At 35.4% G+C, this 19,478-nt stretch overlaps 2 protein-coding genes across 2 annotated transcripts in view; one reads left to right on the top strand and one right to left on the bottom strand.

The window, feature by feature from the left end:
* The window catches only part of LOC150106581 (uncharacterized), a 267,472-nt gene that overhangs the window by 153,093 nt on the left and 94,901 nt on the right, over positions 1-19,478 (bottom strand). The gene's annotated exons all lie outside the window — the stretch shown is intronic.
* Positions 5,963-19,478, top strand: part of LOC150106582 (uncharacterized) — a 58,677-nt gene continuing 45,161 nt past the window's right edge. Inside the window, exon 1 of the mRNA XM_090392942.1 lies at positions 5,963-5,992. Within this exon, the coding sequence (XP_090249068.1) occupies positions 5,963-5,992 (30 nt within the window). The remainder of the gene's footprint in view (positions 5,993-19,478) is intronic.

Below are 19,478 nucleotides of genomic sequence, written 5' to 3'. Positions count from 1 at the left end.
AAAAGTCAAATCAGAAAAAAGTTCCGGACCCGGGCCCAGGCTGAATTTAACCACTAGTTGGGGGAGAGAGAGAGAGAGAGAATTCTGACAGAGTAGAATACTACAGGTCCTAGAAATCGATTCAAGTTGTTAAATCTATTAAACAAGCATCAAGAGACCTCTTTAGATTTTAATTGAGTTAATTAAATTAAATTAAATTAATTTTGTCTTAAAATTTTGCCACTGTGTGTATCATTGCAAGCATTGAGTTTGTTCTCTTAGAGAAATAATTAAGTCGTTCGAAACAGTAAAGTGCCGCAACAAAGTCTGAATGGAAAGCCTCATGGAAGGGAGTCCCAGTATTATAAATTCAACCAAATGAACAGCATTAAACTACTTAAAAAAAAAAAATTATAAAATTCTATAAAGTACTGCTTGTCGTGTCGTTTAACTGGTGCTATACCCCTGCATAATTTGCTTCATGGCCTAACATGCACAGCACATTTCACTGCTGGACTGAAGCCTTGTACTAATTTAGGTGTTTTGTTTTGGTGCATTAATGTGAATGCAGTTCATTTGCAGCGTATATTTACCGTTGTCCTTCCCAATGGCGTGTATCCTCTCATAGATTCTGTGAAATCTGCTTTATTTACAATGCTGGATGTCAAGATAAACATATTTTTGTTCTAATCCCACACAAAGAAGATGCAAAAATTTCTAGATATTCCTATCTAGAAATTCTAGAAATTCTAGATATTCATATAATCAGAAAACATCATTTTGTGAACCAATGAAAGAAGCGATACACGGCGATTATTTTTGAATAAGTGGAATATACGATATTAAGGTCAGTAACTCACCATTTTCATGATACAGAACGACATCACTAATAGCAAATTCCTCCTTCATGCAATCCACAAAATCTGAAAATGGAATCAACTTCTCTACGTATGTACTTTGATTTACAACAATCGTTCCAGCCTTACCTGTAAAAACAATAATTTATTTCTTGAAACATTTCCGTGGAATTGCAACAACAGTTCACATGTAAAACATCGAAATTCTGATATTTTAGAAACACATACGTTTCGTTAATTGTTCCGTATAAATGATTGACATTACAGTTCGTATCCAACAATCCGAATAATTTAAATCCAACACTATGGATTAGTTAAAATTAATGTGTACAACTTATTCTATAATTTCATTTACTTACCTGAAAAATTCGTTGGATAATCCTGAAATTCCGTTAGCACATTGCCTACACAGATTGCAATCAGAATATTGGAATGTATTAGTCTGGCATTTATTATCATTTTTGACAGCGTGCTTGATTGTCTAAAAAAAAAAAAAAAAGAATTATTTCGGATAAACCATCTCATCCTGAACAGAACAACTTAGCTTGTTTCGTGATGCATTATGTTGTGATTGGTTATTGTTTTTAGAGCACTTGATGACACCTGCAGGTTTTATTAATTATTATTATTATTATTATTATTATTATTATTATTATTATTATTATTATTAGAGTGGAAGAGTACGCGATATAAAATAGAAATTAATGATAGCAATAAAAACGGTTGCAAACTTCTAAAGCGAAAATGCAAGATAAAATGCAAAAAGAAGTAAACACTCTTAAGTGTCAAAAAAAAAAGCTCTCTAATACAACTGATTGGCAAACATGGACTTCACCTCTGTTAATCGAGGACCATAAAAAAAAAGAAAGAAAAAATCGCCACTAATCCGAACTCATAATCCTTTGCAAAAACAGCATAAAGATACACCGGCATACGTTGATAACACTGCTCAACAACACCTTGACAAACATTGATGTACTAATAGTGATCGAAGTTGCTATATGTGACCAAGAAGCTTCTTCATACAACATTAATCATTACCAGCCCTACATCTTTTGTAGACCAAACAAACAAACAAAAGAGGAGGCGGCATTAAGGAGCGTTTATGAAGACAAAATACAGCACGATGGAAAAACAAACTCGTTTCGAGCATGGAAAAACACTTATTCAAATACGTAATTAACATAATATACAAAACCCCAGATAACAATCAGCGCAGCTTCCAAAATAGAAACATATCTAAGCAACATGGAAAACACATCGACTCATCCTAACAGGAAACATCATTATAAATTATTAACACGTCTTGATATGCTAATTTGCTACAACATAAACCCTACCATAAACTCCCCAACAAGAGAAGAAATATCAACATTTCACTAACACAATCATACATTGAGCTTATCAACTTATGGGTTCCCATCACAGTAATTAAATATAAATTAATAATCAACTTCCTTCCACTATGCCACCTCCTCTTCCCCCCCCTCCCCAAAACTCTACCACACAATTCCAACTCCACTATCATTGTCAAGGACATTGCCGACAAATTATTAAAAAATATACAAAATATACAAATTGGAAATGACTACTTAATATAAATGTCCCAGTAGCTTTATTCGAGAACTTCCCATAAACTCCTCCTACCATAAACGGCATAAACAATATTACAGTAAAAGAAATTTAAAGAAAATCCTAAAAAAAGTCACTCAACAACACTCATGTACAAAATTATATAAAAAAAAAAAAAAAAAAAAAAAATCAACTAACAAAGAAATTTGTATCAAAAAGACAACACTACTTTCAAAAATTTACGGAATATAATTTCAATATGAAGCAAACATGGGTTACACTTAACGAATTACTGACTAGAAAAATTCACTACAAGATTTTATCGCACAAAATTTCAGTTAGGATTAGAACTATGAGGAACTACCAGACTCATTTAACTACGACTTAATATCACACAACTCAAGAAAGCTAATTTTTCAACGATCAATAACATAAATCTACTAATATAGAGCAAGCAGCGAACCATGTATTTCCCACCCGTAACCAAACTTCAAATAAAGGATGCTCTCTCAAAGCTCAAGCCAAATACTACTCCAGGAATAGATGAAAAATAAAACTCACAGACCTTTCAACACTTTGAACAAATTGATTCTGTTCTTCTGAGACTAGTGAACATAATATTCGACGCTGGTATTACAAAGCAACTGAAAATTACATCAACTTACAAAATGCCACACAGAACTACAGACCTATAGCTAACCTACTCGCCAGCTCCAAAATTCTTGAAAAAATAACAAACACGCCAGACACACTAGACCAGGGGTGTGGGAAACCCTTGGCACGTGTGCCAAATGTGGTATGCCTACGACTTTTTTCCGTCAAGCAACCCAGTGCTCACCTTAAAAAATAATTAAATAAATAAATACATATCCAGCATCTTCGCTGAGTTGTATATTTTAACTTAATAGAGTACAATTTTTTCAAAACAAACACTATCAACTGTTTTAATAATACTTTTAGTAATAGCCAACCTGGTTGGCCGAGTGGTTAACGTATCCGCTCTCCAGCCAAAAGGCAGCGGGTTCGAATACCACCGTGGGCATGGATGTTTGTGATTGTCTGTGAAAATACTAGTAGTGTTGGTGGTAGATGGCGTTGGAGTAGTTGCGGTTCGTTCTGGTTGGTGGACTGAGTGGTGGAGACCAAGAGTTGTAGAGTAGGTGCACTTCTTCGATGAGTCTTTGACTCCATGGAGGCGTCACATAATAATAAGTAATAAGAGAATGAAACATGAAAATGAAAAATGTGAAACGTTAGCTTAAAGGAACATTAAGAAGTGATGCAAACCGTGTCCGGACAGTTCATACGGGACAATTCCGAGATATACACATTCATTACTAGTATGTGCTGAAATGGGATAAAAAAAAAATAAAAAAAACATAAAATAAATCAATACTATACTGACATCGGAGTTTGTGGTATCTCTCACATACAATTCGCTATCAATATCACACACCTCTACATAACACGTGTTAACCCAAACTGACTTCAATTTTCTGCAACTAACACTTTCAGCGAATTTTTTCTATGATGATTTTTCCTGCAATGAATTTTCCCTGCGATAAATTTTCCTCTTGATGAGTTTTCGCTGCGATGAATTTTCCTCTCGATGGATTTTCCTTGCGATCAATTTTCCCCCGATGAATTGTCCGTGAACTATGCAAATAGTAACCAAGGTTGTTAATTACATTTCTGCACGCGCTTTGATTAGAACAGAATTCAGAATCTATTGAATAAGATTGATTCGGTGTACAAAGGACTAGTAATGTACAACAATGTTCGTTGGTTTAGTTGAGGTCTGTTCTGAAACGATTTGTTGAATGCCTGGATGAGATAAATCTCTTTCAACAAATGAAAATTTTTTCTAATCAAGAAATGTCTTATAAAGAAATGTATGACATCATTGGGTTTGTAAATTGACTTTTTTTTGAAGATTTTTGCGAACATTTTTGCCTTGAACCTTAAACTGCAGGGTTCTGGTAAGACTCTTGATGTTATGTTTGATGACATAAAGGCATTTGAAATGAAACGAGGAGTTTTTAAGAGGGATGTAGACAGTGAGAGAGTTAGATATTTTCCAAACCTAATGAAATACATATATTGGAAAAACTTGAAAAAAAAAAACTTATGTCCGATTGATCTTTATGAAAAAACACAAAAAAATATGAATTATTGTTTACTCTTTTGCTGACGTTAAAAATTGCATCTTTAAATTGTGTGGCTGTATATGGCAGCTAGAATTACACTTAAAGGCAAATAAAAAATATCCACGCTATCAACAGAGTAGAAGGACTTTTAAGTAAAAATTCCATCACTAATTTTTACATTAATTCAATCGTACATGACTTACAATGATCACACACTTACAACATTCTTTGATTTTACGGGCTCTAATGTGATTTTTGATTATTTAAAAAGGTTCTCCCATTACTTGAAAGACACGAAATTATATGTTCTCCAAAATTTCGGTTGGCACATGAAAAAATTTTGCATCAAAGATTTGGCGATTTTGGCACGCATACTTCAAAAGGTTGCCCACTCCTACACTAGACTACAGAAATTATATCCGACGCCATAAATAAAACTCTCACTAAAAATAAATTCGCTGTCCTTATACTTCTTGACTTAACCAAAATTTTTGACACACTTGAACATAACAGTGATTACCAAACTGTACTCAATCGAAATAAGAGGAACTCATCTCGTTCAGCAACTATCTCTTAAACAGAACACAATTAGCAAAAATAGGCATAAATTATAGTGGGACACAAGGTGTCGTATTATCACATACTCTGCTGAACATATCGTTAGCGATGTTTACAACTTAGTCACACAAGTCAAATATATCAGTACATAGATGACACCACGTTACTAACAATTCACAGAGACAAGAACGTCATTCTCTCCAAAACACGACAAGACCTAAACGAAATAATAACTTACTTGTACTGAGGCTCTGTATAATTAATGTCTGAGTTTGGTCGCTGTTCATTGTAATTGAGTTTTATAATGTAGGCATTATGTAGATATGATTTTGTCCATTTAAGGTACAAGTCTATGCAAAAGCCGAAGTATTTAGCATATGCGACAGGTGTGATTTTGGGGCAATTCAAAACATGTTGTCAGAATTATGTGTGACAGAATCATACACTCTGCGCCAGTCGTGAGATACTGTCACATACTTCTGCTATTGCTCCAAAAACCACACTTGTAGCACATGCTAAACACTTTGGTATTTACAGAGATTTCCACCTTATAAGAAAATTGTTTTAACAGTGTTTTGGAGACCTGATATACACCTGCCAGTAATCAAAACTCTTATGGCTATACACAAAATCCTCAGCATTAAAAATCCTCTTACTAAGGAATTACTTCAATGGCAATTATTGTAAAAATAGAGACATATTTGTATAACACGACCCTCCACAACTCTTTACCAACTAGGCACTGGAGCAACTCATGCCGTTCAGCTGTGAGAGAACATCTCATACCCACGCTAGTCTAACGCTAGTCTAAAAAACCTACCACAATTACAGAACACTAAAACACGAACTATGGAAGCTACTTTAATGCATCAAAAGCAGGTAACAACTATATATACTTACCAAATCACAGAACTGCAACATCCAACTCCTACAAAAGGATGTTAATCCCACTCTCTTCATTAAATCTACCCCTTGTTTCATAGTCGGCATTAGACCACTACTTAATCAACTAATCGTCATAGCCATCATTATTAATGTTGATATTAACATTACTATATTCACTTAGCTCTTGATAAAGAAGTATTCGAACAAATCAGAAATTGCAGTGCGTTAACCGCCTGAATGATAAAAATAGAGAATCCAAACTAACAATCATTACAGAATCATCATATAAGGTCTACTATATTTGAAAGATATCTGTCATACTGAATCTTAAATTTATTCTCACTCTTAACACTCGCAACACTTAGGCAACGAATTCTACTCATTACTCTTCTCTGAAAAAAATAAAAAATAAAACTTTCACTCTCTTCGCTCATGTGTGCAACCTTCATGTTCCTAATCTTTTCCACTAGTTCCACTATCTGAAAGAATTTCTCATTTATCAATCTGGTGGAATCTCTGAGCAGCTTAATAATTTCAATCTTATTCTTCCTTCCGTCTTCTACTTGCCAAACCCTGCAGATTACGTACCACATTCAGGAGACCTCCTCTACGCTCTCCAAAATTTCTTGATCCCTAACAAATCTTAGGAACCCGATCACAAAGCAAGGATAACTAGACAACTTGTTCTTTACCACCTTTGAAGTATTCGTCATACTCCAGATACCGTGTGTCTCCTCCAGTATAGTTCCACAAATGCTTTAGACTTAGCTACACTAAGCTATTATTCTCCATTCGTTTGGCAATCGTCCCAGTTTATGCAGATTATTTTGAAGAGCTAATTCATCGATGCAAAATCTCCCTAACTTTATGTTATCAACTTCAAGCATCTGGATATCTCCTTACAATCAGACACAAACGTTGACGTAAAGGTTGGACTGTAATTGTCCTGGTAGTGAGGCCTGGGGAAACTAACTGGTAATTTTCCATTTCCCTGATATTGCTACCCCATAGACAACTGTGATATCGGTCGCAGTTGCCAGCGTATTCCACTAACCCACTATCTAAACCACTACGTTGCCACTTAAATATATCAATCTGTCATAATTTCAATCAGTGAAATACATATAAATAAATCCATTAACTTATAAACTGATAGGGAATATGTTGAAGTGATATTTTGATCTCCTGTAATTGATAATGAAAGTCATAAAAATTTACAAAGGAGCAGGAGTTAGTTTCGCGGTAATTATTTCATTTTATATATGCATCTTAACCACCCAACCGGCTAGGACGTATATATACGTCCGAGTTACCATGGATGCGAAGTGCATATTAAAATTGTAATATCATTGATATTACATTGAAATATGTGATGGATACGAAGTGTAGAGGAGTGATGTATTTTATCCACATTGACGGCGACGTTAAAGATATTTCATCATAACTAGTACAGTGTTTATGCATATTTCTATAACACATCAATTATCTAAATTTTCTTTCAAAGAAAATGTGATTTAAAACTATTATTACAATATTTTATATTTATCATAATAGTTTTTATATAACATAAAGTCGTAAATTTTAAACTATAAAACTCATTATTATATTATGGAATGTAATATCCAATAACTAATCCAATGAATGCAGTAGTGGTATAGGTCAATTGTACATTTTAAACTCATAGTTAAAGATTATAGTAATTATTATAAATTTATAATAACCTTGTCATTTATAAATATGTTAGAACGTCTGAGACAAAAAACATAACCCGTGAGAAATATTACAACGAAGTTACAGAATAGATTTTCATTTTATTGCAATAAAAATGCAGTAATCTAAGGATCTGCCTTTTTGTGGTTGCATTCAAATTATTCCTCTTGTCTTCGAGTATGAAAACGTCGATTAGATTGTGATGTTGCCAGCCAGAAATATAACTATCAATTTCACGCGATGCATAGTGGCTTCCTTTAACTTACACAGCGGATAAAATTTTAGTTTGCAAAAACTACCAAAATATTATTATTATTATTATTACTTCGGGCAACTCAAGGAATCGACAGACTCATCGAGGGAGGCCCAACATCATGTCAAGAACAACTATTCAACATTCGCACAGTACCTATCATACTTCACCTTGAACTCATTTACAGTCATGGCACCCACAACAGACTCTGGCAGCTTATTCGACTCATTTAGCACTCTCCTAGTAAAAAACCTAGCTCTTAACACCCCTAATAACCACATTTTTGCCCAGTTTCCATGTATGGCCCCTAGTCCTCCCACCACCAATCCTATTCTCAAAAATATCTTCTGGATTAATCGTATAGAAACCCTTCAGTTATTTAAATGTCACAATCATATCACCCCTTTTCCGCCTATCAATCAATTTTTGCAACCCACAAATCTTCGACCTATTCTCATAAGGTTCATTCCATAGACCTACTATCATCTTGGTCACTCGTCTCTGGATCCTCTCCACCTCCTCCCCATCAAGAAGAAACCTTGGCGCCCATATCTGAGCACAATAGTCTAGATGGGGTCTTATCAAGGCTCGATATAGAGGAACAATAACGTGTTTGTCTCTGCTTGTTAAAGTATTTTTCAGGAACCAAGTGATTTGATGAGCTGATTTAGCCACTTTTGCAATGTGCCCCCTAAACTTCAACTCCCTATCCACCAACACTCCCAAATCCCTGGCCTCATCAATCTCCTGGAGTACGGGTCCACCAATGTGATATACTGCTGCTATTCTTTTCACCCCAAAATGCATAATCTTACACTTTGCCACATTAAATTGACATCCATTTTCCCTAGCTGAGTCCTCCAAACTATCCAAATCATCCTGCAAAATTTTGACATCCTGTGCAATCAAAATTGGTCTACCCAACTTTGCATCATCAGCAAACAAGTGAACACTTCCTCTCAGATCCTTTCCTATATCGTTAATGAACAAATTGAAAAGTAGTGGTCCAAGAACAGAACCCTGCGGCACACCACTAGTCACAGGCTGTCTTTTGGACTCTACTCCTGAATAAACTACTCTTTGATATCTCTACATCAACCAACCACCTATCCATCTCACCAATGCTATATCCATTCCTATATGTTGTAGTTTACGGATTAGAATTCCATGTGGTATCTTGTCAAACGCCTTTGCCAGGTCCAGCAGTATCACTGTAAACCCATTACCCTTATCCAGTGTTCAGCCGTCACTGTGTTGTAAAACTTGAGCACGTTACTGAGGCATGATCTACCCCTCACACAACCATGCTGTCCCCCATACAACATACCATTTTCGTCTATCCAATCCTGTATTCTTCTCTTGACTAATTTCTCCAAGACCTTGACAACGATTCCTGATATGCTAATCGGTCGGTAATTTACAACAGCAGTCTTGGAACCTCCTTTATGCAGTGGAACTATTTTCCCCACTTTCCACCCCCTCGGGACTAACCCAGACCCGGGAATCAAATTAAACAAAATAGTCAAGGGTACTGACAATTCTTTAGCGGCTTCACGTACGACACGAGCTGTTATACTATCCAATCCCACAGATGTATTGACATTGAGGTTTTGCAATAGACTACTCACCTCCACTTCATTCAGCACAATTCCCATATAATCTATTGGTTCATTCATTTCTGCAATGTCACCACCTGGAAGATATATTCTTGCAAAGTGCTCGCTTAGTAATTCAACTATATCAACTAATTGGGTTACCTTCCTACCATCTCATTCTTTGAAATCATTCCGCCATCTACATTTTTTCTTTTACTTGCAACATATCGAAAAAACTGTTTAGGATTCTCTTTAGCCTTCATGGCCAATGTTCTTTCGTAATCCTTTTTTGCTTTTCTTACCACACTCGTTACCCTTCTGGCCTGCGCTTTATACCGTTCATGTGCCTGCCGGTCACCTTTCTCCTTAAATTCCCTCCATAATTGTTTCTTTTTTTTGCAGCTCAAGCTTAATGATGTTATTCATCCATTTAACCCCCTACTTAATTTATTATTCGGACTCTAGGTATGCAGTCAGCCATTGCTTCATACAAACACTTCTTAACTGCCTCTCATGCAATATCAACGTCTAGCCCTTGCAGTTGTACATGTCATGGCACTGAACCAATCAAGCTCCTAAGCTTTCATACTTACCAGCCCGATAATTTCACATGTACCCTGTCTTAAATGTAAATTCCACACCTTTAGCCACCTCCCAAGTCAAGACCTTATGATCACTCTCACCAATTGGTGGCAACGTGGTCATATTCGTTACAGCCAAATCCTCAGATGCAATTACTAGGTCAAGCACTCTCTGACCCCTAGTATTTTCCATTAGATGCTGTCGCAGATAGTTATCCCTTAATAACCACATAAAATCCAATTCCTACCTCCCATGCGTCCTCTCCTCCTTCCAATCAATGTTACCATAGTTGAAATCTCCCATAATAATTACCCTCCTTCCACTCATTTCTTCTATTTGCTTATGCATACTATCGCCACAATCTATTCCATCACCTGGTCTACAGCAGCACCCCACTGTATATTTTGTTTTGCTAGTTTCAATCTCACACCAAATAGCCTCAAATGTGCTCTTTTCTCTGTCCTGTAGTTCCACTTCTATTCTTCTTGGTTGTAGCTCATTAGCTATCATCAATAACTCTCCTGAACACACCATACCCCTCACATTCAATCCCACTAGCTGTGTCATCTTCTGTCAGCCATGTTTCACTAATGCCAATAACCTGTGGTCTGGAAGTGCGAACCAAGGCCAAAAATTCTTCCTTCTTGTTCCTAATACTTCTGGCATTTGTATACATGAATTGCAGAAGCCGATTTGTCCCATCCCTATTTCGATGCCTTATACTAACTGTCCCATTCTGATTCTGGGCTTTTCTACTGGCTTGGGCATATTACACACATTCACATACTCAACTGTCTCCCTAAAATCTGCATATCTATTTCCTCCCCCATTAATAACTCTAGTTTCCCTGATTCTGCACATTCAATTCCACTACATTAGACAACACCTTTTCAAGTCTCCGTACTCCAAATCCATTCAAATGTAAACCATCCATTTTATATAAATCCTTTCGCCCATCGAACTCATTCCACACATCCACAAATTCCACACCACTCATCTAACATAATTCACGCATAAAGTCATTTACAATTATGGCCCTCCTTCTATACTCTTCACTGTCATACTGCAGCAACAGACTCATCATCCTAACTCTCTGACTCTTCTTTTTTGCTACCTCAAGCAATTCCTTCGCATCCTCACTCATCGCCTTTTTGTTTCACTTCAAATCATTTGTACCTGCTACCCCTATTAATTTTTTCACCCGCTGCTTTTGCATTCTAAATGAGTCGCTTACATTCTTAACGTTCGCACCGGGTTGGTACGATTTTGTTAAACTCTCAACTAACACCCCTCTTACTAAGGAATCTCCATGCAACACACACTCTTTCATTTTGTTTACACTCACACCCTTATTTTACTATCATACCCTTATTTTTTCTATCATCCTTTTGCCTATTATTAGTCGGTACGCTTGGTAAACATTTTTGCCAACGCTCCAGCTGCCGATTTGCCCTATGTATCGCTCCGCGTAATAAAGCGATCTCACGCATTGCGTCAGTGTCATCATTTTTATTCTCCAATGATTCATTCAATCGTTTTGTATTTTAACCTTCATTCTCTCTTTCAACGCCACTCTCACACCTATCAGGTACTACCTCGCAAATATCACCATTCATACCTCAAATATCACTGTTTTCTAGATTCTCACTTTCATCAACGATATCACTCACACGACCTGAAGTACTCTTTAAATCCTCACATTCTTTACACTTTTTGCACAAATTCACTCCACTATCGTTGTTTAACCAGACTCAAACCGCTCCCCTCAATGCATACAATTCACAAACGGTACACTGAATCAAATCCTTTAAGTTAAGATTTTTAGACAAATATGGCGACCTGGACGCCATCTTTGTATTCCTCTTTATGGGAGCCATGTGCACAGATAATCGTATGTATCAATTTACTATTAAAATACTCAAAAACACATAAAAATCACCCAGACTTACTAAAATACTAAAAGTAAACAATACTATGTAAATTCTATGCAAATTCATTACTTTTTATTCAAAATATCTGAAAACGTTTTCAACCTTCATGAAATGCAAAATATTTTTTTTTCCCAGTCCTTAGTCTTGTAAATTTTTCAAAATATTTATTACTTTAATTCCAATTTTAATTCAAGTCACTTTTCCATATTCATTGTAAAAAGTATGTTACACACATAATTGGAGACCATCGATCATTCAAATTTATTATTTTTATTATTTAATATAATTATCCTCATGTTTTCCCTTATCAGAACTATCGTTTCGAATAGTTATTGTCAGATGACAGTTAGTATAACTTTGTTAATGAATGAAAAAATCGAATAAAAGAGGCTTGCAGATAACTTTTAGGATTATTTACATTAATTATAAAATTATTTGCAGGCTGCCGGTTGGAATTCTACAGTGGGCATGGATATTTATAAATGTCATTAAGGAGATGAGTTTCATCTCCCTGTTTGAAATTGTTTTATTAGGATGAGACTTTATGATGTTACCCTGTGGAAATATAGACAATTTAGTACCTTGGTGATTTTACAGAGTTTACTATTGTTATGCTGGGTGGAGTAGTAAGACGCTAGTAACTAAATTGGTAACATCGTAACGTTGATAAGAATAAGATTTCAGTTACTTATTTCGATTCCATTATCATGGTGTAATTATGATTTCTTGAAAACCGTCTTAAGACTTTTCGTTTCGAAGTATCGCAGTTACTTGGTCCACTACATGATACAGATAGTGATGATTGCCGAAATTATCATGGCGGGTGAACATGAGACTCTTCAAAAGAGAGTAGTTAGGTAGCTTCATTGCAGAAACAATACACTAGTTAGCAGAGGACATGGCATCGAACATGGTATTCCTCTTTTTATGTCTAACTCGACAGCTTACAGAACCTATAGCAAATTGACACCATTTGTTGTGGACCGGGGGCTAAGGATTAAATTTTATCACTGGATCATTGGACCAGGGATGGGCAACCTTTTTAAGTGTGCGTGCTAAAATCACCAAATTTCAATGCAAAATTTTCTTAGTGCCAACCGAAATTTTGGGGAACATAATTATTATTTGGTGTATTTTAAGTATTGGGATAACCTTTTCAAATAATCAAAATTCACACTAGAGTGGTAAAATCAAAGAATATTATAAGAGTGATTATTGTAGGCCATGCAAATTTGAATGAATATAAAAATTAGTGACGGAATTTTTACTTAAAAGTCCTTCTACCCTGTTGATAGCGTGGATATTTTTTATTCGCCTTTAAGTGTAATTCTAGCTGCCACATACAACCACACAATTTAAAGATAATGGTTTATTTATATATATAGCTTAAATGTGAGTAGAAAAAAGGAAGAAAGAAAGTAAGGAAATCAAGAAGGGAATTAAGCGAAAGGCCAAAGGAAAACAGTAAATTACAACTGAATGACCAAAGTTGTACAACCACAAAGTGCGCACAAAAAATAATTGCTTTCTTCATACAGCTTCCAACTTTATGAAAATCGAATCATGGGGGGTGTAAAAATGTGGACAGAGACGTACGAACACTGACAAAAATTATGATTTGGACTCAGAAAATCTCATCATAATCACTCTACGTATACACCTACCAAGTTTAGTTTAAGTAAACCAAACATTAGTACAATTATAAGCTTACCTACACCTACACGCATGCAAATGAAAGAGAAGGGTACACATGCCATCTAATCACGTGCAGATAACACTTCATAATCCTGAATATTGATAATACATTTCACACAGATTTAGCAATAACTTATGTTATTATTAATATTCGGGGATCTCCATGGAGTCAGAAGACTCATCGCGGGAGACCCAAACTATCCACACAATATCTATCATACTTCGTCTTGAAATCATTTACAGACGAAGCACTCCCAACTGAGTCGGCCAACGTATTCCATTCATTCACCGCTCTCCAAGCGATAGTCCTCACATCTTTGTTAACCACACTCTTACATAATTTTCAGGGATGACTTCTTGTTCTTCCATCATTATCACACAGCTGAAACATTTCCCCTGCATCAATCCTATAAAAACCTTTCAGTAATTTAAATGTTTCTATCATATACCCTCTTCTGCGCCTATCATCTGACCTCTGTAATCCACAAACTCTCAATCTACCAATGTAGGGAGCATTCCTTACACCAATCACCAACTTGGTAACTCTCCTCTGAATCTTTTCTACCACTTCTCATCACCAAGGAATCCAGGAGACCAGACCTGAGCGCAGTAATCCAGATGTGGAGTATCAACGCCTTATAAAGAGGAATAATAACTTCTTTATCTCCGAATGCTAGTGTGGTATACAATAACCCAGTAATCTTCTGAGCTATTTTGGACACCTTATCAACTTGCCCTCTGAACTTCAATACCCTATCCACTAACACCCCCCCCCCCAAGTCCCTAGCCTCATAAATCTCTTGGAGTACCGTTCCATCAGTGGTACACAGCTGGTAATCTTTTAATCCCAAAATGTATAACTTTACACTTTTCCACATTGAAGTGACATCCATTACCTTTTGCTCATTTTGCCAGCTTATTTAAATCATTCTGCAAGCTCTCTACATCAGCTTGGTTAATTATTGCGCTACCCAACTTTGCATCATCAGCAATCAACTGACTATCTCTCTTCAAGTCATTTCCTATATCATTTATGTACAAATTAAACAAAAATGGTCCAAGCACAGAGCCTTGAGGCACACCACTGGTCACCTGCTTCATCCTGGACTCTGCTCCTCCATACACTACTTTTTTGGTATCTCTCCACGGGCCATTCTTTTATCCATATCAACATGTTTATGGCCATGTAAAGAAAATGTGCATTTATATCTAATAAATTAAACATGTTAATTGACAATAAATACTTCCAATCCATGTTTTAATTACTTATGATTTAATTAAACCCAAATCCACATATATACACACATTAGAAAACCGATGAATATTTTACGAAACATGAAAAAATATATAAATGATAATAAAGGAGCCACATCTGGCTGTCTGGCCAATGATGCAACAACTTAACGGGAGAAAACGTGTACGTAAGTATATCGCTGAGATAGATTCCTTGGAAATAGGGTGTTTGTTTCATCTTCTTATTGCGTATTATTACTAAAACAGTTGACAGTGTTTGTTTCTTTATTGTATTTTTATTTGGTGTTGCTCTACTTAATAAAATTGTATTCTATTAAGTTAAAAGATGTTGGATATGTATTTAATTATTTTTTAAGGTGAGCCCTGGGCTGCGTGCCGGAAAAAAGTCGTTGGAGTGCCATTTGGCACGAGTGCCAAGGGTTCTCCACCCCCTGTCTTAACATTAGTACAGATTAAGCCTGCACTGATAGATTAAGCGGAAGACTCGGAACACAAGTTAGAAAATAGGAGATATTGAAATTGAATGGAGGAACAACTGAATAAAATGTCAATAACGTTTACCTTATTCTTGAAGATATATAGAAAAAACATCCTTACACACTATTTGTCAAATACTTAGCATGAATAAAAATATTAGCTACAACTTTGCTAGGGTTCCCAACCTATGAAGAATTATTCCATTCATAAAATAATTTTGTAGTTTTCAATAGTTAATAAATAACTGCCGTATAAATACTTATTCAGCACTTAATTTAAATCCAATTCTTCATCTATAAATCTAAAAACATTGTAAATTTAAGATAAAAGCAACTGGAATTAGAACGAGAGGAAGTAAGCTTGCTAAACAAGTAAAACAATTATTATTATTATTATTATTACGTGACACCACTAGGGAGTCCCAGGACTCACCGTGGGAGGGTACACCGCTATACTTCGCTAAAAACAATGCACAATAATAAATGAGTATTAGTTGCTGCCCATCTTCTCTCACTTCTGAGTAGGACATCGTCCCTCATTCAAAGGGGGAAGAGCTGGGTCCACTTCTCCTATGGAGGCAGTGCATCTTGAGTGCATATATTGTATGTACGTAGGCTGTTCAATAAGTAATAAGACTATATTTATACAGAAAACAGATTACCTTTAATCGTCATCATTTACATGGTCTTTTTCGAAGTAACGACTGTGAGACTCGATGCATTTGTACCAATGTTGCGTCCACTTCTTAAACACATGTGAAAGTCCGTTTTTTGAGAGTTCTTTCAAAACCGCCTCCGCAGCTTTAACACATGCTTTGTTGCTTTCGAAATGGCGGCCTGTTAGTGGTTTCTTCAACTGAGGAAACAGCCAGAAATCGCACGGTGCGAGATCAGGACTGTATGGAGGGTGTGGTAGGATATCTGTGTTGTTCTTTTACAAAACGTCCACTACACAACCAGCAATATATGGCCTTGCATTATCGTGGTGCAATAAGAAGCCATTCTTCAGCAATGGATGCTTCCTTTTATGTGCTTGATGATAATCGCTGCTGTGTTGATCATTGTCTCTGTGATGGAAGTTGAAGGTCTTCCCTCACGTTCAAGATCTTCCACATTTTGCCTTCCTTCCTTAAAAGTTTTATGCCAGCGAAAAACAATTGCCCTCGACATTGCTTCATCGTGGAAAGCTTCGCATATCATGTTAAAAGTGTCCGATGCCGATTTTTGCAAACGCACACGAAATTTAATCCCATAATACTGTTCCAAGGAAGCTTCCATTTCGAAGACTGATCGCGCCTCGTAGGCGCGCCGATGAGCAGTTGCGTTTAATCACGTGACACTCTGGCACATCAGCCCGTATATGCCATCTATCAACCTCTTTTACTAATACATACAGCAACATTTCTTTATTCCACAGAAATTCATATTGTGATGAGTGGTAAAATTAGTCCTATTACTTATTGAACAGCCCACGTATGAAGAACATAAACATCCATGCTATAAACAAGGCATTGCTATTATATACCGATAATAGCAATGCCTTGATTAAAAACTTCGATACCCACTTAAGCTAAGCATCGTCTAAACTAAATAACTCCTGAACTGTATTATTCTTTGTTATGCAAAAACTACTAGTTCGTCATAAGCAGATCTTCAAGTTTGGTCATACAGTAATGTTATGAAATGGCTGGAATAATACTATTTTAAAGGTACAATTAAAATTACATACTGGTCTACCTTCCAAATAGTATTGTTTTGAAAGTAGATTCCGATTAGACTGACCTGATCTCCCGTTCTTTAGAAACTTATATCTCATCCTATACGAGATTCCAATCCAGCTCTTTCAGCCCGAAGAGCAAATTTCGCAAAATTTTGGCTACTGCACTACTATGGAGACGCTTGGAGAAATTGAAATCTTTGACTTTACTAATAGAAGGAATATTTCTTATTACTTGCCTGCACCTCGTGAAAATTGTTTAGCGAGTTAATAGTACACAGCATTTATAGAGTATGTGAAATGCGTAACTAATAAATATACTTTTTTTCTTCTTCAGCGCAACGCATGCCAAATCCGAGATCCATATTTATGACCTACAGTCAAAATGAAGGCTCCACCAATTTTATGTTTTTATTTTTCATGATCATTTCTTAGCAGTCACATCAACAAACTCATTTGGTCATGTATTATTGAAACACAGATTACGCTGAATTGACTTTACCTGAAGACGACTATGAAATAACATCTAGTCGGAACATAATTACTATAAATACTTAACAACCGGGTATATCTAAATTTTTTGCGCATGCCATCGAATTGTGCTTGCACGCAATTTCGGCTAAATAGCAACAACGTGCAGTTAGCAATAATTTATAATTGTCAGTACTTTTGGGATTACAGTTCTTCCTAGATTTGAAAAGTCTAATAAACTAGTGAAGAAAGGCAGTTTCCGAATTCCTGAGGGATCGACAGAATGCCTGAGATAATCATATTAAAATTGTCTACTTAAATATAAAAAGAGAATAAAGGAATGAAAGCGTGAACAACAACAACAAAATCTTGATTCTGAATTACGTAAACATTATAATAAATATATCGAATTGTGGGGGAAAGAGTATTATGTCTGCTAATTGGGCACATTTTTTTTCTTGAAAAACATTCGCAATTAGCGTTTTTTCCATGAAAAAATTTTTCTTCTGCCAAGTTGGTAGGCTTTCAAGATGAAAAACCCTTTTAATATAATATAATTGACTATATTTTGAAACAAATTGCTGAGATCATTTGTTGCAGAAAACCACCATCGTAAAGTTTAAAAAATACACTATAAAAGAAGATGAGCTTTGGTAAAAACAAATAAATAGAGTTTACATTTATTTTCCATATTTTAATTATTCTCAATTTTTTTTTATTAATATTATATTTAAAAATACTAGGTTTATTCTTCTGCAAGCAAACTATGTATGACGATTATTAATTTATTAAATTTATGATATATAGCTTATGATTTGTAAGTTATAAGGCAAAGATGACCACACACAATTAAAATGATCATATTATTATATATTAAATGGCTTTACATAGTGCAGACAATAATACGAGTGGTAGGATTTAGGACTACGAGATGGTCTCAGTTCTTTAACGTTTTTTCCCCTCTCTCCCCCCTGAAAAGCATTCATTTGTTGATTGTTTAGGCTCACTATCAGTGAAGACTCGATGGATACAGAGTGGCTGCCAACATGTCTTCAAAAAGTTAGTTATGGTTAACTAAAGGAACTCCACCTACTCTTTTTGGAAATAAAAGGTGTTAGAAGATTAATTTTTATGCGATTTTAAAATTTGAGATATTTTATGTTTCTGAAGTTACACACTTTACCACTACTGACATCTTGGATCATGCTATCACTTGTGATTTCGATTGCTTAAAAACTAATAATATTTAATTTCTACAGGTATTGTTTTCGGGTTACTTTAGTTGGTATTATAGCTTTAGTTAGTGAAAATAAAAGAATCAAATGTGTGAACAGATCCTAACAAGTACAACAGATTCCTTCAATAGTGAACAAAATATATTTATTGGATATACAGATGTAGATGCCAGCTTTTGAAAATTCATCTGTTTAACATTCGACACGCAAACTGACAGCTACTCTGAAAACGAGTGGATTTGAGAAATATTCTTATTCCATTTCAATAAACAAATAGTCATCTACTGGATTTCATGAAAGTTCTAAGAAGTTTATATCAAGGTTTGCCTACCGTTTACTTTTGGAACTGTATTTCGAATATTTCTGCAATTAATGGCGCATTTTTGTATAAATGGGTAACTGGAGAACAGAATCAGCAATTTCTAATAAATAGAAGTGATTTTCAAAACTCTTTACATTCTGAATTTTATATTTTTACAATTTTATATCAACTGATCAATCAGCTTAATTTACATTCAAAATTGAAGTGCAACAATTGGAAAAATCATATGCTCAGCACAT

This window comes from Typopeltis vanoorti, chromosome 5, assembly GCF_054136105.1.
Source record: "Typopeltis vanoorti isolate ZY-2024b chromosome 5, IOZ_Tvanoo_1.0, whole genome shotgun sequence".
NCBI classification, from domain to species: Eukaryota; Metazoa; Arthropoda; class Arachnida; order Uropygi; family Thelyphonidae; genus Typopeltis; species Typopeltis vanoorti.
Note: the sequence above shows the minus strand (reverse complement) of the source record. Positions and strands in the feature narration are given on the sequence as shown.